The sequence below is a fragment of the Ursus maritimus genome, unplaced genomic scaffold, assembly GCF_017311325.1.
Source record: "Ursus maritimus isolate PB19 unplaced genomic scaffold, ASM1731132v1 scaffold_10, whole genome shotgun sequence".
In the NCBI taxonomy this organism is placed as follows: Eukaryota; Metazoa; Chordata; class Mammalia; order Carnivora; family Ursidae; genus Ursus; species Ursus maritimus.
This window is the reverse complement of record NW_024423344.1, coordinates 18,036,060-18,062,062: the sequence shown is the minus strand read 5'-3', so window position 1 is coordinate 18,062,062 and position 26,003 is coordinate 18,036,060. Positions and strand designations below refer to the sequence as shown.

The 26,003-nt window shown below is 39.6% G+C and overlaps 1 protein-coding gene across 1 annotated transcript; it reads left to right on the top strand.

The window, feature by feature from the left end:
- Window positions 1-118: 118 nt before the first annotated feature.
- PROSER1 (proline and serine rich 1) lies at window positions 119-25,970 on the top strand. The gene is made up of 13 exons (XM_040622235.1): window positions 119-258; window positions 2,942-3,007; window positions 5,306-5,374; window positions 7,371-7,465; window positions 8,528-8,621; window positions 10,736-10,846; window positions 12,368-12,451; window positions 13,821-13,899; window positions 14,509-14,604; window positions 18,215-18,259; window positions 21,618-23,400; window positions 23,861-24,011; window positions 24,614-25,970. Exons 1-13 carry the CDS (start codon window positions 214-216, stop codon window positions 24,734-24,736), a joined length of 2,841 nt encoding a protein of 946 aa, XP_040478169.1. The 5' UTR covers window positions 119-213; the 3' UTR covers window positions 24,737-25,970.
- The last annotated feature ends 33 nt before the right edge of the window (window positions 25,971-26,003 follow it).

Genomic DNA, 26,003 nt, shown 5'->3' with positions numbered 1-26,003 from the left:
GTGTGAAGCAGCTGAGGAAGCCCGACGGTTTTTGCTTTTAATAAAAAGTTTTTATAAGTGTGCATTTTTAGAAATTTTTGCAGAGTTTGAAGCACTCTCTACCTCTTCGCATCCTCCTCAGCTGTAAACATTTCTACTATTGGAACGGACCAGGGATGAACGTTTTGTAATTGAAAGTGTAACTGTTAAAACCACGTTGAGACAGTAGTCAAGATGGACAAAAAGTCCTTTGAAACGGTGTTGGATGAAATTAGAAAGGTAATTTCACGTAATTCCTTAAACCAGTCTATGAGCTATGAATTCTCTTAGTTCTCTTTGAGGGACTGCGTGCAGATTGTGCAAAATACGGGTTTTAGGATTGCAAAATTGATTGGAATTTTAACGTACAGTGTGGGAGCTTGTGGCTTGATACGTTTCACTATACAAATAGAAACTAAGTTATGTTAATGCTAAACTTGACTATCAGTGCAGTATTGTGGAAATTATATTCAAAGAGTTCTCATTCCCAAGCCGGCTCTACAAATCTTTAAAATCTGTACTTATGGAGAAGTGATTTAAAATATTTCTGAAATGATCACCTCATCTTTCAGTAACCTAAAGACTGAAAACTGGAGGTAATACGTATAAAATTTCTTTAATGGTAGTTAAAAATCTGAAGATAGACTGTGTGCCGCCTGGAGGGAGAAAATTAATGTCCAAAAGGCCTTACTTAGGTTTAAAGCCATATTTTTAGGAGTGGGCTTCAATAACTTGAATTTCAGAACTTTTTCTTCATGCTTTCCAAATTTTTGCTTCATTTCGAGGCCATTGTATGTAACCTACCTTCCAGGAGGACCAGATGGTCATCCTGGAATGTGGCCTTGAGCCTAACAAATACTTAAAGCACAAAAGAAAGAAGTTTACCTGATTAGAACTGGAGGGACTTTCTGTACCATTCTTATGCTAATACAGGGTGCTTTGCTTAGAATTTCAGGGTGATTATCTTGTTATTTCCAAACCTGTAAGACCCTTAACTGACCGGAAGGGTTTGTTACTTTATGCTTCAGCTTATGACATTATTAATAAAATTGCCTTTGGGGGCCCCTGGGTGACTCAGTTGGTTAAGCATCTGTCTTCAGCTCGGGTTATGATCCCAGGGTCCTGGGATCTGGTCCCGGGATGAGTCCTGCGTCCGGTTCCCTGCTCAGCAGGAAGTCTGGTTCTCCCTCTGTGCTTCCCCGCTGCTGTGATCTCTCTCTCACTCTATTTCTCTCTCAAATAAATAAAATCTTAAAAAAAAAAAAACTTTAAAAAAATTGCCTGCCATTTTTCTGCCTTGTCTATAAAGCAAAATGTTCTTCATCCTTCATAAGACTTTTTTTTTTCAAATTCATATATTAGGTTAAACTTACATATTTGACGATATTGAATGTTCTTTTTGAACAAAATTCTGCTTTTGCAAGTCCAATTTGTTCAATTAAGATTTTGAATAAAATGGCAGTTTGCCAACTATATGTTTAAAATTTGTGACAATTTGTTCATGAGCTGATATTTAACTGCTGTTTGTGAGGAAATAATTTGTGTGTCCAAATAGACCAGTAGATTTCTACTTTTGGAAGCTGGATGCTATTTGTATACGCTGTCCCTTCTTGTTGTGAAAAGATCACATAGTAAATACCAGTGAGGAATGTAGGATATTTTCCAGACATGAAAATCATACATGAGATAGCAACTTACGTTCTTACTTAAGTCCTTATTTGTGGTCTGCAGGCAAAATATGTCTTTTGCTGTCTATGCCAGATAATGAGATACATCAGCATTGTCTTAGCCTATTAAAATGGAATTAAAATGTAGGCATATCTAAGTGAGAATTATTGTTTTTTTTTTTTAAATTGCTCTCAGACTTTGTAAATGTAAGTTGGTTTAAACCAGGTAATCACTTCCTGAGGTTACGTCTCAACAGTACATTCTCTAGAGTACATTATCCAGAATGCCATTCTCTCCCACTCACCTCCCTTTTCAGTGGAAATTAAACTACCGGGCAACCTGGATGTTTCTTTCAGTTAACTGGTCATGATATTTTCTCCTAGCAAAGTGATGTATATGCCAAGTACAGATATTGTTTTGTGGTAAAAGAAAGGGATCAGTTGATTTTTAGTATTAGTAGGTAACCAAATTATGGTTGTTTCCATCTCTAAACTCTGCAAACAGTTGCAAGGAGAGCGTATGTGATTTCAGCTCGATCTAGGTAGTGCTGGGTCAAGGCCGCTGTACTTCTCTCTGAACTTCCATTGATAGGAGCCATGGAAGGAAAGGAACCACAATTTCCTGAGTACTACTATTGCTTTGTCTACTATTGACTCTTTTAATCTTCACCATAACTCCAGTTGGGTAGTGAATGGTGTTCCCCTTTTATGGGTAAAGAGGTTCTCAGGATAGTTAAAATGCCTTTCAGAGGCCACACTGCAGGCACACAGATGGAATTGAGGGCCCTCTTTGGCTCCTTGGGTTCTTATATTCCAGTGGAAATACTTGTCATTCACGTTTCTCTATTAGCACATACCAGCCGCTCAGTAATTGATGGATGAGTAATGCCTGATATAAGTAGTCTTCTTAAAAATGACAATTTGGTGGAAATTGGGATGTTCTGAAACTCTAATTACATTTATAGGAATTATATTTGGGATTTCTGGTAACATCAGATCTTGTCTATTACATTTCTGTTCCTTTTCCTTGTAGGAGTGAGTAGGGAGGCCTGGAGGTTTTCCTGCTATCTCAGTGTTACTCTTACAGCATGGAACCTGGAAAGGTAGAATGTCATGTCACCATAGTGACTTTAGCTGCCTCCGTGTGCTGGGGCTGAAGAAGGTCTGCCATGTTTGAGTTGTTTAGGTAGTTTTGATAATTAGCATATTACTGTTTTACTTACATATATTAATGCTGTTTTTCTGTGTTTTTTTAGGCTGTTCTGACAGAGTACAAATTAAAAGCAATTGAATATGTGCATGGATATTTCTCTAGTGAACAGGTATTTGTTTTATTTGTTTAAGCAAAAGTCTTTTTTACTCTGATGTTCTGGTTAAAGTCTATTTACCTGCTGGTCAGTTTCGGAGCTTTTACTTTGTTGCTGTATTTATTCAGAAATGTTAGAAGCTTTCGATATTGATAGAAAACTTCGCAGAATTTATAGTTCGCGTATTTTATAAACATAGCTACTTTCACTGCAGTATCATATGTTAACATGATTTTAAAATGCAGTGTCCATGGGGCGCCTGGGTGGCTCAGCGGTTAAGCGTCTGCCTTCGGCTCAGGGCGTGATCCCGGCGTTATGGGATGGAGCCCCACATCAGGCTCCTCCACTATGAGCCTGCTTCTTCCTCTCCCACTCCCCCTGCTTGTGTTCCCTCTCTAGCTGGCTGTCTCTATCCTGTAGAATAAATAAATAAAATCTTTAAAAAAAAAAATGCAGTGTCCAAGAAAAGCATATCTATCATTCTGGGCACAATATCATAAATTTATAAACTTCTAATAGTAAATGTACCCAAATTTGTACAGAATTTATGTCAGTAATAACAAAATTCACTACACGTTAAAAAGAAAACTGGAACAAATGGTGAATTATGGTTCTTATATGAAGCTGCTATGTAAAATTTTTAGCCAAGAAAATATATTGTCTAATAAGTAGTTTCTGTCACTACCAGAAGAGTAGTGTTTTAAAGTTTAGTGAAAACTCACCCAGCTTCAGGGGGAGTTTGCTAATTGAAAACATACATACAACATACAGACCAGATTTTTGAGGAATACTTAGAAAATATTCGATAGAGAAATAGGGCAGAAAGAGAAGTGTGCATCTGGAGAAGAGGTCTGGGAAAGGGTGGGAATGTGGAGAGGATGGACAATGGATGAATCTGTAGGTGAAGTTACTAAATGCTCCAACTTTTCATCTGTTTCTCAAGACTTTTAAAGATTTAACTTTGAATAACTTTAAACCTGTAGAAGTTCTGACTGCTAAATCCTTAAAAGCTGCTTTATCATTTGCATGTCTTGCTGCCTATTTAATGAGTGTTCTTCAGCTGTCCCATTACTTTTCAGAACCACTGTATGCTTAATTTAAATGTTTTGAAAAGATTTATAATGTCTCATAGATAATAACTTTTCTTTCCTTATTTTGAGTGTGTGTAGGTGTGAAATTTTGTAGAAAATTTCCCTTAGTGGTTATTCCACCTCGCTAAAGTCATTAAAAACTTTAAAAAACTAAAAGCTACCTTCTAAGTATAACCTGCTAAGTCTACTTACTGTATTGAAGGTTTTTCTTCCTATATCAGACATACGATAGTAACTTTTTTTGGTTGGTAAAGTGGCAGGTAGCGTTTACTATAAGGAAAACCATTATTCCCATGAAAGTGAGGAAAGTACACATAATACCCATTTGTAATTTATGCATCACTTTATAAGGAGTAAAAACTGTTCTTACTCTTCATATACTACTCCAGTCTCTAGCATTAATTTTGCTTTGTTGGATATTTGAAACCGTAACACATTTTCAGGAAGTTACAGTGAAGAAATTCATTAACCCAGATTTCATTACCCTCTCTTCTTTGAGTCATTCCTTTTTTCTTTTCGGAGTTCCCTCAGAGGCAGTGAACAGGAGGGAGGGGGCATGCAGGGACTTCACTGTTGTGACCTTGATGCCCTCCTCACCTCTTAATAGTGATCCCACAGGATCTCCCTCATTCATTTGAAGTTTGCTGGTGGTGGTGGGAGAGCCTGGCTAACTGTGCTCTCAAAATGACCTTCCTGTATAGAAGCTGCTGGAGTAAGTCATGGTGATTCTTACATTTTTAGGGAGGAGGGCTGTAGTGTAAATATGAGTACTATGCCCTTCAGACTCAGGGAAAAGAGCAGGAGATAGTGGACCTACACTAAGATAACACCACTGAACACCCTTTTGTGATTGATTACAAATGTCATTTTGCTAAATTTTTGAAGTTTTCCATTTGTAATATAGCTTTATATTTCTAATCTGACATTTTATCTCCATCTAACACTTTTTTGATCTTCCTTTCCTTTAGGTAATTTGTTTTTCCTGTACTTTATACTTTCCATTTATTTCTATACCAGTGCTGCCCCAGACTCTGCGATGATGGAAACGTTCTCTTTCTGCACTATCCATTGTGGTAGCTACCTACTTCTTATAGCTATTGAGCATTTAAACTGTGCTTTGTGCCAGTAAGAAACTGAGTAGTAGTTCAAACTACTGAAACAAATCTTGTAGAAATGTTTGCAAACACATTTCATTAGAGCCAAAGTAATTCTTTGCTTGCAGGTGGTTGATTTACTGAGATACTTTTCCTGGGCTGAGCCTCAGTTAAAGGCAATGAAAGCATTACAGCATGTGAGTAACTTATTTTTCTTTAGAATGTAGAATTTAAGTATTTTGAATTCTTCTCTTGTTTTCTATAATTGATGTCAGGTTGTAATTTGTTTGCATTGAAAAACTGATCCTAAATTTTATTATACTTTGAATAATCAAATAATTACTAAAAAATTAAGAGTTCCCAAGCTGACTTTAAATTGTATGTACCGTACTATTAAATCGTACACCATAGATTCCTAATTGGCAGATTGGAAGAGAAAATATTTATGGGGCAAGCAAAGTATAGAATTTGAGTTCTGAAGTGTTTTTGTGCACCTCCTATTTTTTGATATCTCTGTCCTCTTGTATTTAGTCTTAGAACAATAGTCAAATGAGTTTATGTTAACATTCTTCAGCACTGTCAAATGAGCTTTCAGCAATGATAGAAATGTTTTATATCTCTGCTATCCAATATTGTAACCACTAGCTACACCATAGCTTTTGAGCATTTAAATGTGTCTAGTCTGCCTGTGGAACTGTTGTTATTAATTTTATTTAATTTTAATTTAAACAGGTACATGTGCCTAGAGGCTACTATACAGACAGTACAGCTCTAGAGATTAAATTAACAGAGGCGTTTAAGTCAAACACTATATGGCTAGGTAGGAAGATTTTCCTTGGGTTATCAGGGATGGATAGCTTTAAGGAAATCTGCAGATCCTTAACTTTCTCAACTAATTTGCCAAAGAAAAGTGGCTGGATTTGTTAGTTCCTCTCCTCTTTAGCAATTAGTTTTTTTCGACTCTACAAAAAAAAAAAAAAAAAGTTATCTTACCCATCCACCCATCACCTGAGGGTGAAAATCTTTTCCCAAAGACCAAAGAGACCATGTAATAATCTGCGAGGGAGAGCAAAGCGCAGACCTCCTGTAAGAAATACTCATGGGGACCTCTCCTTATTTTATCAAGACACCAAACTCATGCCAAAGCTCTAAGGCCTGCTTGCTTGTCTACCTCCTTTAGGTTTATAATTCAGAGGTGAGAGGACTAGCATGGGCACAACTTATAAGTCAACCTTTGCTGACAAACTAAGTCTGATTTGGTGGTTTTCACACTGAAGACTAGCCTTGACAGTTAGGTCATACAGTAGACATTTTCATAAGTGAGAAAAGGAGTAGTTCCAAAGTTTTTACAAATATATAGTCAACTGAATATAAATCAGTTTTTTGTAAATATTTAAACTTGTGGTACAGCTTTTAGATGTCAGTTTAAAAATTTGCAAAGGGGTGTATAGGTTTACCAATTTCTTTTGGTGCTACCTGAATAAAATTGTCTGAACAGCATTGCCCCAAGTTTTAGGAATCTATAGGGTATTGATTCTAAATGATCTTCTTGCATTGATTTTGCTTTTGAATTTCTTCCACTGTTAACATAAATCTATAAATTGGCAGAAGCTTATCTTCAAAAGCAAAAGTACCCTAGCCAAACTATGTAACATTGCACACGATCTTCGAGTGTCACTGTGCATGTTAATATAAGACTCTTAAAGTTCTACAGTAAAGAATCCTGTTTAACCCATTTTTTTCCCTACCTGAGGTGACCGTAGTACCGTTTTTTAGTAACACTATTCAGCACGACGGACCTCACTTTAGGCAGCCCTGATGGCAGAATGCTTAGCACTCTGAGGAATGTAATTTTTTCTAACTTCTTGACCAATATGTCTCCTGTATTTGTAAATACTCTCTTTTTTAGAAGCTTTCTGAGGAAAGTAGTACATGTAAATATTTTTCTTCTATAAATAAGTGCATTGAGAGACATGGATAAAAAAAAATCACATTGGGGAACCTATATCTTCCACTGAAATAGTTACATTGAAAAAGTCTAATTCACATGGTTGTTAGGCCTTACTTTTGAATAAGCGGTTTCACCACAAATACTTAAATATTAAGAACATTTAACTGTGTTTCTCCCAAAATGGCAATCCCTGGCATAAAAATTTCTCATGTTGAAAATAAAATTATTTTTTATATTAATAGAAAATGGTGGCTGTTCACCCAGCAGAAGTGGTCAATATACTCAATTGTTTCACCTTTAGTAAAGACAAGCTAGTTGCTCTTGAACTATTAGCTTCGTAAGTATTTCTTTTTCTTTTCACTTTATTGGAGAAAATTTGGAAGACTTTTTAAATGTCTTTTAACTCCGTGTGTATTAATGTCTTAGAATTATATTAGTAAATGGAACTCTAATAAAATCTCTGGAAGGGTAGACTGATTTGTTTTATATCTAAATATCTAGGGGCACCTGGTTGGTTGGGGATCCAGCTCTTGATTTCAGCTCAGGTCATGATCTCAGGGTTGTGAGATCAGGCCCTGCCTGGGGCTCCACTCTGGGTGTAGAGCCTGCTTAAAGATTTTCTCTCTCCCTCTCCCCCTGCCCCTTCCTTCCCCACCCCACCCCCCACTTACACATGCTCTCTCTGAAGGAAAAATAAATAAATACCTAGTGTACTTATTAGACACGGTTATAACTTAAAAATAACAAGGCATATTCAGATTATGTATTTGGCTTCATTTCAGTGACTTCCATTGCCTTCCAATTCTGAGTAGTTTGAAAGGCTCATTGAGAAAGCCATAGATTTTATAGTTAGGTTCTGATCTATGAAAACACTAAGCAGAGCATTTAATAAATGATAATAATGAAAGTAAGCTCAAAGAGAAAAAGCCTGCTCTTCTGCATGATGGAAGAGTCTGTGAATTGCTTTTTATTTAGAGCACATGCATTTTTAAGTCCCTTATATGTTTATAGATGTCTACAAAAATAAAAAATTAAAGCATAAGGTAAAACTTCATTTTTAGATCAACCATTATTTTTATGCATTTCGCACATGGGTTTTTTTCTATTGCGATAGATTTCTACCACTCATTGAGAGGGTGTATTTTCAAGAATCTCAAAATAGTGATTTTTATTCATAGAATTACTTCATTACTTTTAGGTAACCAGATGAACCTCAGTTCAGTTATATTTTATCATTTTTATAAAAATGTGGTTTACATTCACCAATTAAAACTAAATCACTTTTCTCCGTATGTTATTTGGGGGAAAGGTTACTCAGGTATAGTTGTTTGGTAAGGGTTGGCATTGGTATGTATGTCCAGGTTCTTAAATGAAAAGCTAAATTCTCTTTCCTTGGTAGAAACATTGTTGATGCACAGAATTCTCGTCCCATTGAAGATTTATTCAGGATAAATATGTCTGAGAAGAAACGGTGCAAGAGAGTACTTGAACAGGTAATTTTCTCAAGATTGCCGTATAAATAGAACATTGGGTTTTTCTGAATGTTGATGAAGGAAGCAAAGTGCCATCTTATTCCTGTGTTAACTGTGACGAATAACCGGACGGCTCTCGTGCGATGGGTCAAGATGCCATCCCTGCGGTCCGTGGAGGACAGGAGCTGGGTAAAGGGAGTTCTGAGGGATGAGGAGATGAGAGTGACACGCTAGTTGGCTCCTCGGATTCAGCCTCAGTGGGTGTTTATTCTTGGTCCCTTGGCAGCGTTGCCATGGCTCCAAGCTTTTGCCTTTAATCCTATGTATTTAGGAACGTGACCTTTTAAATTTGTTTTGTCATCAGTCTTACATTAATCAAATTTATAAGAGATGGGTAATAAAGCAGAATTCCAGTTTATTGGGGCACCTGGGTGGCACAGCGGTTAAGCGTCTGCCTTCGGCTCAGGGCGTAATCCCAGCGTTCTGGGATCGAGTCCCACATCAGGCTCCTCCGCTGGGAGCCTGCTTCTTCCTCTCCCACTCCTCCTGCTTGTGTTCCCTCTCTCGCTGGCTGTCTCTATCTCTGTCAAATGAATAAATTTAAAAAAATCTTTAAAAAAAAAAAAAAGAATTCCAGTTTATTAATTTAAAATCTCTAAGAATGGGAGTAGTATTTACCTAAACCTGCTTGTCTTGAGTTGTCATTTAGGGTAGTTACTTGTTAGTATTGTGATGGCTGGAAACGGAATTAATGATCAGAAACGTGCTTGAGGAAGATGTGTACTGCTCTCCTGGGGCCTTACAGCCCAAGCACATTTAGTCCTTGCACCCTTTGCTAAGCTCGGGTAGCAGAGAGCTTGGCTTACTCATGAGCTTTATTGTAGCAGAAGCAAGATCTGAGCCCGCATTTACTTTAATAAGTTCTCCATTGGTTTTCTTGACTAAATTCTTTAAGGCACCGTGTATTTACTGCTGTTTTCTTCCTTATAAAGCATTCTGATCATGTCAGAAATAACGTGGTCCTGAGTATTTTCCTTCTCAGAAATAATGTGGTCCTGAGTATTCGGTGGAATAGGCTGTCTGGTCAGTGTTACTTCGTACAGCTTTTCTGGAAGGTAAACTTAGAGTCTTAAAATGTTCATGCCTTTTGACTCCAAAAATTCCATTTCTAGGAATTTCTTCTAAAGAAAGATATGTAAGGATATTTACTCTGGTGCTATTCATAATGACCAAAAATTGAGATAATTTTAGGGTTAGGTGTTTAGTAGGTGACTGGATTATATGGCTAATTACGTGTGTTGTGAATGAATTTATAAAAACCAGTATATCACTATAATAAAATATGTGATATCCTACGTACTTGTAAAATATAGCTTTATATAGCCTCATATCCCTATAGCATAATATAGATTCTGTTGGAATATATTGGAATATATGTAGTGTTTTTCATTCATTTAATATTTATTGAGTATGAACTCAGTATTTTTTAGTGTACCATTGTAGAAGCTGAGAATGCAATAATAAATAAGCTAGTACATCCCTCAACATGTCTCATAATTATGTAACGTGATGTTGAATACAGTATACCTAAGTAATTCTTGCTTTTTCAACAGTACAGCTCTTTGGATACCCAGTGTCCCATGTTATTTGTTTGTGTTTTCTCTACTGAGTTCTAAATTTTTTCAGAGCAGAGTCCATGTCTCCTTCATCAGTTGCTCTCCTTGTCTTGCCTGTAACACGAGTGTGATGTTTGTACAGTTGGACAACATTATTTCTTGGTTCGGAGAAACGGGACATACTAAATAGTAAATGAGCTTGTTTGCACACGATTTGCAAAATCTGCCGTGGAGATATCTTTGTATAGGAATCTATTAGTTGTGGCTAATACAAAACTAAAAACATTATGTTACCACTTTAATAATTCCATTTAAATAAAGTGATTTTACTTATGAATTTTGGTCATGTTCACTACTGTAAGTGCTGATGAATGCATGAACATTAATGTAATGCTGGTCTTAATTCATACTTTTAACAGGGCCTCCAGATACCCAGAATACTTAACCTATGAGTTTATTTGATTTTTTTATTTATTTATTATTATTTTTTTTTTACCACCCTCTTGTTTTTTGTTACAGGCTTTCAAGGGGGGCTGCAAAGCTCCTCATGCTATGATATCTTCTTGTGGCACGATCCCAGGAAATCCATATCCCAAAGGAAAACCTAGTCGCATAAATGGAATTTTCCCAGTAAGCATATGTTTGTGCCTATGAGAAACTTCTTGTGGCTAACTATGAAATTTAGCATAGTTACGATATTTAAAGAAAATGCCAGTTGATGATGCTTCTGCCAAGGAAAGGAATTTTATTAGGTCAGCAGCTTAATGCATGGTTTCACCACTGATTGAAAGTTCATGTATAAACTACATTAAAGTATTTGTGTAAAACGTACAGAAGAACAAGATAAACAGAAAAAAGGATGATTTTGTTTTGTTTATCCAAGTATTTTAGAAGCACTGCTTTGTACTTAGTAAAGGAGCATTTCTCAAATTCTCAGCGTTCCTCAATCAGTTTCACAGTTGAGTATGTTTGAGAAATCGTGTGCAGTGTTTCCTTCTTGGGCAGTCACATTGCATGATAAAGGCTCTGAGAAGTCCTATAGGAAAGAAACCTGTTTTTATACCATCCAGTGTTCCTCAGACGTCTTTGTAAAATAATCTTTGCAAAGAGTGCTATATTTTTATTGCAGTGTAACAAGTAGCCCTAAAATTCAGTGGATTAAAACTAAACATTATCTTATACAGTTTCTATGAATCTGGAACTTGGGAGTGGCTTAGGTTGGTTTTGGCTTAGGGTTTCTCATGAGATTGCAGTCATCCGGGGACTTGAGGAGAGCTTGAGACTATGCTCCCAAGGGGGCTCAGGTACATGCCAGGCACGTTCGTGTTGGTGGTTGGCAAGGGGTCTTTGTTCCTCACCATAAGGCTCTGCCCATAGTGCTGCTTGAATACCTCACGACATGGCAGCTGACTTCCACCAGAGCAAATAATCCAGAAGGCAAGGGCAAGCTGTGTTGTCTCTTGTGACTTAGTCTTAGAAGTCAAATGCTATCATTTCTGGAATATCCTATTTATTACGCAGGTCAGTCCTGTTCATTCTGGAAGGGGACTTCACAAGGGCATGTAGGAGGTGAGGACTGGGGGCCATCTTGGAAGTTGGCTTCCCTGCTAGTATGTACTATTTAGGCACATGCTCTTAGGAGAACACATTGTAGTAGTCTGTCAGCTTATTCCGATCTGTTAATAGCAGTCTTATTCTTGTATAATATAAACTACCTCACTTAATGCTTAGAGAGAATATCATTTTTTGTCATCTCTTTTTAACTGTATTACAGGTACTCTTTATGATTCTTTGACCATTATACATACTGGAGCATTGGAAGTCTGTTTCTGGTCGTTCCTGTTGTATAGGGGAAAAAATTAAAATCTACATTATCTTGCTTTTCTGTCATCCCCATGTGTGTGGTGTACTCGTTTCTGAGTGCCTCTGTACATGTGAGGGTTCACTGGCAGAGGAAGGTTGAGGACCTTAGCAGGGTCTTACAGCCAAGACAGGACTGGATCTGGAATCCAGGTCCTTAAACTCTTACCAAGTTAAGTCCTTTTGTTCAGTGTAATACAGTGAGGGTTTGGTTTGGTTTGGTTTCTCTTTTGGGTTTGTTTTTTTAAATCTCAATTATCTTTCTTTTTATTTTTTTATTTATTTAAATAGGGAACCCCCTTGAAAAAAGATGGTGAAGAATGTACTAATGAAGGCAAAGGAATAGCTGCACGGATTCTTGGACCGTCCAAACCGGTATGTTTAGAGAATAAATGATGAAACAGGCCTTAACTTGTACATGTTGTTTTCTGTCTGTTCACAGCATCAGTTCCGTTTTTGTATTGCGAAATTCAAAGTATACTAGAAACTCGAGGAAAGTGAATGGTCCAGGGAACTATAGCGTAGTTAGTTAACAGTGTTTAATGCCCTTCTGAGGTTTCATGTTTTATTTTAAAGTGAGACCAGTCCAATTGTTTTGTTTTATTTTTTCCTCATCCCTGTTCAGCTGTTCCCTTGGAGGTATGGAGTATGGACAGTTCGCTTCAAGGTTGTGGTTGGGCCAAATTAGTATTAATTAGTAATGAATCAAGAGTAGAGCCAGGAGGTTGAGAGTATTTTGAAGAGAGGGATCGTAATGATTGGTTAGGATATAAACTGAACCCAAGACGGCCCTGTAGATTGAAGGATTGTTGGAGCTGAAGTGGGAGAGGCCTTTACACAGCCGTCTTGCAGGCCCTGCTTGTTTGCCTGACAGGAATTCCGGTGACAGCTGTTCACAGCAGAACACTCACAGATCCTAGTCTTTGCACAAGACTAGTGCATCTTACAGGCCGCCATTTATGAGAGCTAGAGAGAATCTAGGTCCGTTACTGCCACCGGATCCCCTCTGCCTCAGGGGCAGGAGTGCCGGCTCCCCGGAGCAGGGTCTCTCTCTCACTCACTGGAGTTAGAAGTACAGCGTCTGGCTTAGCTTCGGATACCTCTGGTTCTCTAGAGACCAATTCTTGGGATGCTTTTGTTACTTATATAGTTCTATCAACTACAAAATAAAAGGTTTGTGGATTGCAAAGGTAAAAAGACTAAAATACTGAATTCATAGTCCCAGTCTACATTCTACTCGAGTTGTCAGAGTGCTGAATGCTAAAGATTATAAGACTTTGTTCTTCCAAGGAGAAAAGAGGGTAAGAATGGTAAGATGATCTCTGATAAATTTCGGAGGATGTTGGAAGTTCTTGGGTAGCCAAGGTTCCTAAACCTAGCGGATTTCTTGTGTTACAGAAGAGGAGATAGAAATTCTTAGATTGACTTCGGCTGGGTCAGAGAGGAGTTTGCTGTTTAGGGTAAGGTCTGATGCTTCATTAGAGATGATTTAATGCTGAAATAAAAAATAAAGCCCTCCGCAGCAGTCTTTGACAGGATCTGCCTTTGGAATTTATAGGAACCACATTTATTAAAGCAAAGAAATTTCCCTCACTTGTGCCATGTATTGGGCCAGTAGCATTTGATGTGCTGGAGCATTTTTAGCCTGTTATGACTTAATATTTCAAAAGACAACTTGTATTTTGTTTGCAGAGAGACCGCTGACTTAGTTTTCTTCCAACCGCTCTATTTCCCCCTCATCTAGCCTCCTTCAACGTACAATCCACATAAGCCTGTTCCTTATCCTATACCTCCGTGCCGGCCACACGCAACCATTGCACCAAGTAAGGAGTTCGTTCGTGTTCTACTTTTTTTCTTTTTGCTCTTTATTAAGTTGAAGGTAAATGTTGGTTTCTGTACTTGGGAAAATTGGAGCACTTGGGAAATATACTCTGCTGCATTTAGTTCTGCCCATGGTGGGCTCACAGTATCTTGGTCTGCACAGCAGGGCAGCAGATAGAGTTGAGTTTAGGGTATTTGCCTTCTGATAAATTCATTATAGATTTTTTTTAATCATTGTTATGGGTTTTCGCTTTGGTAAATCATGAATCCCATTTCAGTAGTTGGTGTTCAGAGGTATTCTCAAGACATCTAAGTTAAAAAGGTCAACTGTATGTGTTGGACAGAAAAGGCCGGTAACTGCAGTATGGCAGGATCTCCCAGCCCTGCCGTTTAGTGAGCTTATGTCTGGAATGAGCATGCGGTGGGAAATCAGAATCTCCAGCTGTTTCATTCCATCCCAGCTTTGTCCTTAACACTAGACCTAAACCTCCAGTGTAAAATGCAACTCTATCAAATTAGCAGTTTTAAAAATTAGATAGCTGTGTTAATATAGTTTAAACTCCTGGCCACAGAATGATACTAAATTTTTTTTTCCTATAATTTTATTTTAGGTGCTTACAACAATGCAGGTCTGGTACCATTAGCCAACGTCATAGCTCCGGGTGTACCCCCTCCACCTCCATATACTCCTAATCCAGTAGGAACAGGTAAAAGCATGTTATTACAGGATGCTAACAGTAAAAGCTTACACACAGATGTGCACTTGGGAGGGACAGCTGTTTGACATGGTGTGTCCTAGTGGGGGAACGAGCTCGAGAGCCCGATGATGGATCTGAGTGTGCTGTACAGGCTCCACTAGAGTGGCCTTGGCCCACCTGTGTGGACATGAGCAGGTTGTAGACGGAGGCACCATTTCTCATGAGCAAGAAGCTCCGACAGACTATGGAAGAGTACAGTTGATGAGTATTAGCATTAGGGCACGTTACTCCTACTGTGGGGAGGAAAGGCCTATAAGAAGGTGCTCAGAGGGGCTTAAGCTTTCCCCTGCACTGTTCAGTTCAGCAGTTTCCTTTGGGTCTATTGGGAACATGGGATTTAGCTTACATTTTCATTTGTCTTTTACAAAAATTTAATTTTTGTTTCAATTAGGTATTGTTTATTTGACTCTTCTGAATTGTAGGTCTTGCCTAGGAAACCCTTCCCCATCCCGGCAGCATGAAAATGTCATGTGTATCTTCTGGTTACTTTTACGGGGATTCTTTTTTAATGTATAGTTTTTAATCCATTCACCATCTATTTCTAGATATGTGTAGGGTAGGGATAAAACTTAATTTTTTTTTCTGCCCTTCCCAGAGACTCAGAGTTACTTGATACAGCATTTATTAACAAATCCTTTTTTGCTAGCCAGAGGGGTTCTGTTGTTCGCAGCTGGGTACTCCGATGAGAGTTGCTAAACAGTTTTCCCCAAAATTATCGTTTTATTTTTTAACCTTATGGTACCTTTAAGCCCTTATAGAGTTTTACATTTTGCATAGACAAAGAGAGGCTATGAAAGAAAAGTTGGAACTGTTTTGTTAACCCTAGGGAGTCCAGGTAACCTGGGTCTTGTAAGGCTCTTACTGTGTCTGGTATTTATTTTTTATATGCGGTGAAATAGAGGTTCATCTTAATTTTTTTCCAGATGGTAGTCTGTCATGCCAGCACCATTTATTAACTAATCTGTTTTCCCCACTGATCTAAAAGGCTGCATTTGTCTTAAGTTTTCATATACACACATGGTTCTAATTCTGGGTTCTTTATTCTTTTGCAATCTAGTTATTTCATGTTATGATGATATATTGATTTGACTAGCAGATTTATAGTGTGTTCTGATATCTAGTGAGGCTAGCTTTTTCTCTTACTGTAGTTTGTTTTCCTTACTATATTTGGATTTTTTTTTCCATCTGAACTTTAGGATTATTTTACGTAGTTAAAAACAGTTGAATTTATATGTGCATGTGTTTTTCTTTATGTGGGTTCTTTGCCTTAGGATTATCTCTAGGGACTTTAGAGGTATTTTTTATCAAAATTATAAATGGAATATTTCACGTCTAGGTGCTTGTTACTAATTACTTATTCTACTTTTTTTTCTTGAAGTTTCTTAAGTTTTCTAGGTATTAAAAAAAAGTCAGCTAAGTTACACTTTACTGTATTTCTTTTTTGCCTAGCCTATTGTCCTAACCTTTCTGTTTTCATTTTATAGAAGTACTTTTGCTTTTATCATTACTTTCAATTTTTATTTTAGGGTTGTATTTATTTGGTGGGTTAGTTGATTTATAGATTATATATAGCTGGATTCTGAGTTTTAAACCAGGGGTGGGAGGAGACTTAATAAGAATTTTCAGTCATCATAAAAATGCATATTTGTTCTTAGTCCTTCCATTTTCTTTTTGTATTCATTATTATTCTCTTATCCCATTTTTTCATTTTCTTTACTTTTGTTTACTTGTATTCGTCAAATTGTTTTATTTTTAACAACTCTTCTTTCCTTGTTCCACCCCAATTTAGAAATGTTATCTTTAATATTGCCAAGAATTGCCTTCATATCCTTTTTTTTCTTTACCATCATATTTTTCATGGTTGTCGATACACGAAAACTAAAAAAAGCTGCTCCATACTCCACTGACTTCTTTTTCATTGATTTGTCATGTTTTGTCGGAATACCATACACGTTTTCTTCTGCACCTCTGAACTTCTGGCTTCTTACTCTTTCCTTTGTTCTTTGATACCCTGTCCTAATGTGCTCATTCTGCTTTTCTTTTAGTAGAAAATTTCTCTAAGTAGTTTTTTTTAAAGGGCACATAAACAGAGTTGTAGATGAGAATCCCAATTCCAGTTAATTTTCTTTTTTTAATAGAACCTCTTGGTCTTTTCCTATAAGCGTACAAAGAAAAATTCCTTATCTTTAGAGTTAAGAAATGTCTTTAATCCTGGAGTTTGGCTATTTCACCAGGATGTCCAGGTGTGGGTGTTAGCATTAATCTTTCACAAAACTCTGTAAGCTCTTTGGATATGAAAACTCAAGTCTTCAAAGCTTAGGAAAATTTTGTTTTTATTATTCTGTCAGTTATTCCTTTTTATCTGGTCTTTTTTCTGCCTCTGGAACTCTTACTTTGCACTATATTTGCCTTCTAAGTCTCTTACCTGTTCATGTATGGTATCCTCTATTTTTTTTTTGTATTTTTGCCATTTTAAATGTGATTTTGTTGTTGTTGTTTTTTATTTCCAGCTCAGTAATTTAGCTTTCATAGTGTTATCTCTAATCTTTACCATTCTTTGCATTTATTAATTTGGAGTCAGGTTTTTATATCTAAAGTCTTCATCTTCTCTGTATTTCTTGCATATTATGTGTATATGTGTTCTTAATTTGCACTACAGGTTTTTAAACTTTTTCTTTCATTGAATCTTTGTTGATAGACACCGTGTGTTCTGGTTGTTTATTTGCACCAAGTTCCTTAGACAAGCTATGGTCTGTTTTTGCTCACCATGTCAGGCCTTGTAGGTTCTTTGGTGTCAGCGTCACAGGCTTCAAGCCAGCCTCCACTGGAGTGGTTCTCAGCAGCTCCTAGCACAGGGTCTTTTCTAGAAATGACGGCAACATTTCTTTCTGTTTGCTTGGGTCATCGCATGGCCTGCGAGATTGGTCCCTCAGGTGGCCATGGATTCTGCGCTCAGCATCCGCCTCCAACCTCCAAGTCGCTCTGCTGTTGAAGGGACTGTCAGTTTAACCAGTAACGGTGCTCCTTCTCTGCATTCCAGCTGTACGCTACACTTTGTCCTAGGTGGCACACTCCTTTCCAGACAGTGTTCCTAAGTAGATCTGTAAAATAACAATGCTTATTTAAAACCTGGTAAGTTGTAGCTTAGTTGGTTGAGCAACCAACTCTTGATTTTGGCTCAGGTCATAATCTCATGGTTTATAGGATGGAGCTCCACCTAAGGCCAGCATCTGCTTCCTTCTTCTCCCTCTTCTTCTGCCCCTTCCCCACCTTGCACGCTGTCTCTCTAAAATAAATAAAACCTTTAAAAAAATAAAATAAAACATGGTAAGTTAAAGAGAAGAGGGTGTGGGGATCAGTTGCTCATAATGCTGTCAGTCCTCATATAGTTACTACTATTATCTTTGTTTCCTTTCTCTTTCCATGGGCGTACACTGTTTTTCCTAACATAGCATGCATACATATCCTGAGTTTTTCTTTTTTTTGACGCCCATCTTAGTTTATTATGGTGATGATTAATTTGAATAAAACCTGAAATGAAACTTTTATTTTCATATAGAAAATGAAGACCTTTCCAATCAGCCAAAACCTACACAGAATCAAAGTAAGTATCAGCTTCACTCCAGATACAGCTAAAGTTTGTCCTGGTTGTCCGCTCTGTTATTCACTGAGAACAATTTGAATTGCGTGTATTTGGAATCTATCTATGCTTTGGGGAAAGTTCCTAGTTAAAGAATTTAATCAGTGCTTGCTAAAAGTGGCTTGATAGTGGTTCATTATGTACACACAGAATGAAATGCACATAGTAACTGGAGGCAAATTAACCATGTGCCTTTGTGTCTTATATGAAAAACTTGCAATATAATCCGAGTGCTATGTGGCATTACATCCACATTCGCTTCACATTATGTGATATTAGAAGCCTCATTTTTGTTTTGATACAAACACATAAGGTGATAAAATCCTTTTTCCTAATATATAATATTAATTACTGGGGTTAGCATACCTTAATGTAGAAAAAAAAATACGGGGTGCCAAAGCAGAAAGGGGAATTGTAAAAGGAGGATGGGGGGCGCCTAGGTGGCTCAGTCGGTAAAGCATCCGACTTTCCATTTCAGCTCAGGGCTTGATATTAGGGTCCTGAGTTCAAGACCCGCATTGGGGTCCATCTGGACATGGGGCCTACTTAGAAAAAGAAAGAAAGAGAGGGAGAGAGAAGAGAAAGGAAAAAAGAAAAGAAAAAGGAAGATGAAAGGTGGCGTCCAGGATGCCTGCAGATGGCAGCAGTGCTGCAGCATTTTATTTTTCTTCTTGTTGAGGAGCTTTGTGATCAGGAAGGAGATGCGTGCTTCCGAGAGACGAAACCCAGGCTCAGTTCTTGTGTAGCAGAGTAGCACATCATCATAGTGCGTGCTTAGGCGTCTCGGTGGGAATTCTATTCCCTGAGCAGGGTGCCTGAACAGTGCTTTTGTGCTGGTGGTTTCTGGAGGAGGTAGTATAATGGGCTGGAAAAAACACTGAGATGTCAGGACATCATTTTCTTACCCTGCCTAGCTTTGTGACCATGTCATTTAACTTCTATGAAAAGGAGGTTGAGGAAGCTTATGCTTTTATAAAGCTCAGCTTTTTTAGTCCGTTTCTGAAGGGAGTAACAGATTAAGTGTTGTAAGAACCGTTGTGGGGAACAGCATACTTTGTTTTCCTATGCTGTTATGTTAGCTTGATTAAGATTTTATTGTCCTTTTGAACCCCATCAAGAAACAAAAAGATAAACTAGTATAGTGGTTAAGGATATAGGTCCGTTAGACCAGGGTTCAAATTTTGGTTCCATCACTTAATAACTGCATGACCTTTTTAAAAATTATTATTGTGATAAGATCTCACTTAATGAGATCTACCCTCTTAAATTTTTAAGTACACAATATAGAATTGGTAACTATAGATACAGTGTCATACAGCAGATCTCTGGAACTTGCGTAACTGAAACTTGATTCCCTGTGAACACCACTGAACAGCTGCATGATCTTCTAACGAGTTTCTTTAACCACACCAGGCCACAGATTGCCCATCTGGAAAACGGGGTTGTTCGTACTTATCTCAGAGGGTTACGTGGGGACAAATGAAATGATAGGCATAAAGTACTTAGCACAGCATCTGACAGATAATGTTTTATGGTTAACCAAATTACATGGCAGGAAAGTCGTATTTATCGTGGTACGTTTTGGGGTTTTTTTCGATTCGTTGTTGTTTTGTTGCATTTTAACTGCAGGCACTGGGTATGGTTAACAGTGCGTGGCTTTTGCTCTATTATATAAGAAGATCTTCAACAGAGGCTGCTGTAAAGAATGCATTGGGACAGTTTGGTCTGACCTTGTGATCTGTCATTCACCACATGGTCCTCAGCATGTAGTTACATGAGAGAGTGAATTCTCAAATATTTCCCAACCAGTGTTGACTAAATAAAATTTTAGTACATTATTTACAAACACAAAACTAGGTATATATTCCTTGTGCTTCTAGTTCTTGTTAAACAATGCAAACAAAAGTACAAATCCATTTTCATATGTTCTCTAAATTTAAAATATCTGGTCTTATTTTCTTGAAACTAAATTACTGTAAATGACATAAATATTGTCAGACTTCAGGCCTTTTGAGTTTGAAGTTCATGTATTTCTATATTACTGTTTGCCGATTCTGCCATCTTTCTTTTCTTCCATAAAATTTGTTCAGCCCAGTATAGCACCTTTTGGCCATCTCTTAGTACAGATAGATGATGTATATGCTGTTTTCTTCCATTCTTTTCCTGTGGTCCCTTCCCCGCCATGATTAACATTGTGCATTGCTTCATTGACCGTGTCAGCTTCCTTATGCAAAAGTCTTTATTATGCATAAGTTTAGAAACTTAAGTCTTCGCCATGAAAATAACTTCCAGTTGATTATCACAGCGAAAGGAACATTCTCTGTTTACAAGTGAAACACACTTTGATAGGAGTGCGGCAGCAGATGATAGTTGTCATTATGACTTTAGCTACCTAAGTCATGCTTTCCATTTGACACCAACAAGATCATCAGAGACTAACATTGTCACTAAATTGATTCAGACAGGAAACACAAGTTATCCCCCCAAATACTTACAGTAATTATTCATAGAGTTTATGAGAATAAAAATACTGTAGCACATTGTAGCGGAATTCTTGAGAATAAGTCCTTGGATGGTTTTGGTAGCTATAGTTGAGGTCATGGTGATATATCCAGTGTGGCAAACACTCATTAAACACACAGGTGCCATGCACAGTGCTAAGTGCTCAGGCTCTAAAGAGGAATTAGACGTGGCTTTTGCCCCTGAGGGAGCTCCTGGGACAAGACAAGTAGCATTAGAGGTTGAGATTGTGTAGAGGAGGCAGTATGAGAAAATGCTTGGGGGAAAAAGCTATAAGATGATAAACTGGAATATCAAGTTCAACTCACAGAATGGCCATAATATTGGAGAAATAGGCATGAATCTTGGGAGGTCTGCTGTGACCTAAAAGGAAAGTGATGTCCTGAAAGCTCTGAAGAGAGAAAGCTCTTAAAACGACTTGTTTTATTACTCTGCAGAAGTGGTTTGAGAGAATGAAAGCTAAAGTCAGTGCACCAACACTAATGACAAAATAAATTTTTAATTTTTAAAAAGTGGGAAAATACGAAGGAAAGTTTATTTGCTAACTTCTCGAGGCTTCCTCACTGTGCATTGGAGGGCTCTTCTGAGTGGAGTCTAGAAGAAAGCCGGCTCTACCTGAGGCTCCGTAGAGAACATCAGGGTCATGGAATCTATCAACGTGTATACCCTAGTAGCCTGTTGTACCTGTTGCTGATTTTCTTCATGTTTATCAGATGTTACAAAAATGTTGACTTATTTCTTTTCGGTTAAAATTTGACATTTCAGCATGGTGATACTCTTGCCTCTTTCTTCCCCCCCATAGCATTTTCTACCCCAGCAAGTCAACTCTTCTCTCCTCATGGTTCCAATCCTTCAACACCTGCTGCGACTCCCGTCCCTACTGCATCCCCGGTCAAGGCAGTAAACCATCCATCGGCATCAGTAACTGCTACCGTTTCCGGGCTGAACATGGCGAATACTGTGCTTCCGGTGTTCCCGGGGCAGGTCTCCTCGGCCATTCATACGCCTCAGCCGTCAACGCCAAATCCAACGGTTATCAGAACCCCTTCCTTGCCTGCGGCACCTGTTACTTCTGTCCACAGTACAACATCAGCACCTGTCCCGTCGGTTTTTTCTGGCCTGGTTCCCCTGCCAGGTCCTTCCGCTCCTCCTGCCCCAGCCCCTCAGGCTTCATCCACACCTCGAGCCACTCCTGCTTCCAATGAAACATTTGCTTCGACTTCTGCCCCTTTCACTGGCCTCCCCTTTTCTGCCACCTCTACTGCTGCTTCTACCAACAATGCCAATTCTGCGTCACTGTCGTCCGTGTTTGCAGGTCTGCCCTTGCCCTTAACGCCGACATCCCAAGGCGTGTCCAACCCGGCTCCCTCTGTCATTGCCGCGGGCTCAGCTCCCAGTGTGGCCTGTCCACTCGGTGTAAATAATCCCCTTCTGTCTGCTTTAAAAGGCTTTCTGACATCAAATGATACCAATTTAATCAACTCGTCTGCTCTGTCCTCTGCCGTTACCAGCGGGCTGGCTTCACTCTCCTCTCTCACTAACCAGAACTCCGATTCGCCGGCTGCAGGCTCGAACAAGTGCTACGCCCCCTCGGCGCTCCCCGCGCCGCCCAGGGCTTCCACCCCCGGGCTGGCCATGTTCCCGAGCCTGCCCTCCACCGTGGCGAGCTCCGCCTCCACCCCGTGCACCCTGCCCGCGCCTTCTCCGCTGGGCACGCCGACGTCGTGTGCCGCTTCGGTGCCGGTCAGCTGCGGCTCCGCCGCGCTCTTGCAGGGCCCCCACGCGAGTAACTCAGAGCTGCACATCGCGCCCGCCCCCGCTGTCACGACCATCCCTGTCATGATCAAAACCGAGCCCACCAGCCCCACGCCGTCCGCCTTCAAGGGCCCCGCTCATTCCATGACTCCCTCTCATGGCACTTTAGGTCTGTCAGGGACGTTGGGCCGTGCGTACCCGTCAACATCGGTGCCCATCAGCTTATCGACCTGCCTTAATCCTGCGCTGTCGGGGCTCTCCAGCCTGACGACCCCCCTGAACGTGTCGAACCCGCTTTCCTCCATCTCCCTGCCGCCGCACGCCTCCTCCGCTCCCATCACTCCGGTGTTCACCGCGCTTCCTCCTTTTACTTCTTTGACCAATAATTTCCCGTTAACTGGCAACCCGCCTCTTAACCCGTCAGTGTCTCTTCCAGGGTCCTTACTAGTCACCTCGTCTGCCGCTGTCACGTCCGCGCCCGCCCCCGCCCCGAGTTCCACCGCGGCCGTTCTCTCAGGGCTCTCTGCCTCGGCGCCGGCCTCGGCGGCGCCTTTCCCCCTCAACCTGTCCACTGCCGTGCCCTCCCTCTTCTCCGTCACGCAGGGGCCCCTGCCGGCTTCAAACCCCTCCTACCCCGGCTTCTCCGGCGCCAACGCCCCCAGCGTCGCCCCCGCCCTGCCCTCGTTCCCGGGGCTGCAGGCGCCGTCCACGGTGGCGGCGGTCACGCCGCTGCCCGTCGCGGCCACGACCCCGTCGCCGGCTCCCGTCCTCCCGGGATTCGCTTCAGCGTTCAGCTCCAATTTCAACTCTGCTCTCGTTGCACAAGCCGGGTATGTGGATGCTTCGGAGCTAGGATATGGTCATTCTTGACCTACCTTGTCGTCATGGTCTTTATTTTTAAGCCTTTCGAATGGCTTATCTGATCGTTGGGTGGTGCTAAATTATAATTTTCTGGGCTGAAACTTCAATACCCCAAAAACACATACAGCTCTTCAGCCATGTTGAGTATATATACTACTACTATCTGCTCAGATTATCTTAGTAGTTGGTAATTTATCTTTGTTATAAAACAGCAGAAAGTATTACAGGCAAAACGTAGACTTATTAAATTCAGAATGGTATACTTTATAACAGAAAGTCAATTTTATCTTAGTGAGTGGCTGACTTTTATGGTTCCTTCCAACGGGGAAGTTTAAAGTTTCTTTTATATCTCAAGGTAGTTTTTGACAAATATAGCAGCAATAGGTTTTGTTTTACCTGCATTTTGACCTGTTTTATCTATTGTTCTAGCTTGTCATCTGGCCTTCAAGCTGCAGGCAGTTCTGTTTTTCCAGGCCTTCTGTCCCTCCCAGGCATCCCAGGGTTCTCCCAGAACCCTTCACAGTCCTCCTTGCAAGAATTACAGCACAACGCAGCTGCACAGTCGGCCTTGTTACAGCAGGTAAGCAGGCAGGGTCGGGCAGAAATTAAATGGTAACATACTTGTGTGGCTTCTGTCCTGATAACCCTGTAATGCCAATGATGAGACCCCAACATTGGCAAAAATTCTTCTCTTAGAAGGATGTCTGGAGATGTTAGGATTAATCTCCCCAAATCTGCAAATTATTCTTGTCTTCCTTCAGAAGGATAACAAAAGCGGTGGCATATATTCGTCTATATGAATTGTTTTTCCCGCTTATAGTCTTTCAAATCTTAGTTTGGAGATTTTACAGATGAAATCCTTATACAGGACAGTTATATTTGAGCTGTTTTGTTTATAATTTAAGCTAAAATGGACATTAAAGCCTGTTTTCTCTAGAAAACCTATTGATCTTTTTTGAAAGAATATTAAATATTTTAATGGCATTTCTCTTGACCTCCACCAGCTGAAGAGTTTTGAATGTTTCTTAAACATTTCAGGAGACTAATAAGCAGCCTCATCCTGCCCCAACGTTTTCCTTCTTTCCCCTTCTAAATATATGTGTAGTGTGGTGTAGGCTAAAGCAAGGACCAGCCTAATTGAATTTGGCTCTCCGCTAACCTGCACGTTCTTCTGTCTGCCAGGTCCACTCAGCTTCGGCTCTGGAAAGCTATTCAGCTCAGCCGGATGGGTTTCCTAGTTACCCTTCAACACCAGGAACGCCGTTTTCTTTGCAACCAGGCTTGTCCCAAAGTGGGTGGCAGTGAATAGGTTTTAATTTGTATTCTCCTTCGGAGCAACGTCAGAAATGCCTAAGGACTGCAGGGAACAATCTGACTAATGTGAAGTTGGCGAAGTCAGAAAACGAGAATGAGGGTAATCCTGGGGAAATTAGGATGAGAGTTTAAAACGTGGCGATTACCTTTTTTAATGGTTTTAAGTATGAACACTCCCCCATGTAAATAAGCTGATAATGAATTGTACGGAGAATAGTATTAAAAAGGTGTTTGGGGACTTTCCACCTCCCACCCTATGAAATGTGGAGTCGTGTATGTGGTCTGTGTAGGAAGAGTACTGAAGACGAGGTTGAACTCTTTATAGCCGAATACAGCCTTAAATCTGCTTGTGCAGCGTCCACTGACAAAAGTCATAGTTGTGCCCCAGACTTCTGGGTTGCATTTGGCCCTGGGGGCATGACTGCCCTTGGTATGCGCGAGTGGTTCCTACTAGCGGCCTGGGCGCTCAGTACTCCATATGTGTCCACAGAAGAGAACTTGAGACCCACGGTTATTTCTAATTTCTGACATTTATGCTCATACATACACTGCTGAATTTAACTTAATATATTTCAGGTAAGTGAAAATGGTGCTTAATACAGTCTTTAGAATGACTTTCAGGTGTTTTCGACTAAAAATATATCCAGAACCACTTTCTTACAGAAATGCAAGTAAGGCTTGTGATAATTTGCCTTCAAAACTCATTTCTTAATCTCAGCAGTATCCAAATGAGTGAGGAACATTTAACTGACCCTTGGGCCGCCTCTATTACTCACTGTACTCTGGAAGCTCTTGGCGAATGTTTACAATCATGGGATGGCGTATTTCTATTTGTACTTAAAGTCCAACGCTTCACTGAAAGAATGACGTGACAACAAACAGAGAAGACTCGCTCTGTTACTAACCATGCAGTGTGTACTCTACTTAAGGATCTGTGGTAGTGTGTGACATGATCGCATGTCATTAATTAAGTCTGAGAATTGCCACATTGGGGGGCGGGGAGTAGGGAGACTGATTTTCAATCCTGTGATTAAAAGTGTAAACTACAGAATCTACTACAGTACATTTCAGCCTCTAGAAGTTTTACTTTTATAAAGACGGTGTCTGGAAAAGGTTGCTAATGTATTTTCCTTCAACACGGGGAACAAACTTTTTAAGTATATTAATAAATATTCCTGTATGGTTAGTTTTTAACGGTTTTTTAAAATAAACTTTATGGATATGACAAATACCTTACAAGTCTTTTATTAAGTGCTTT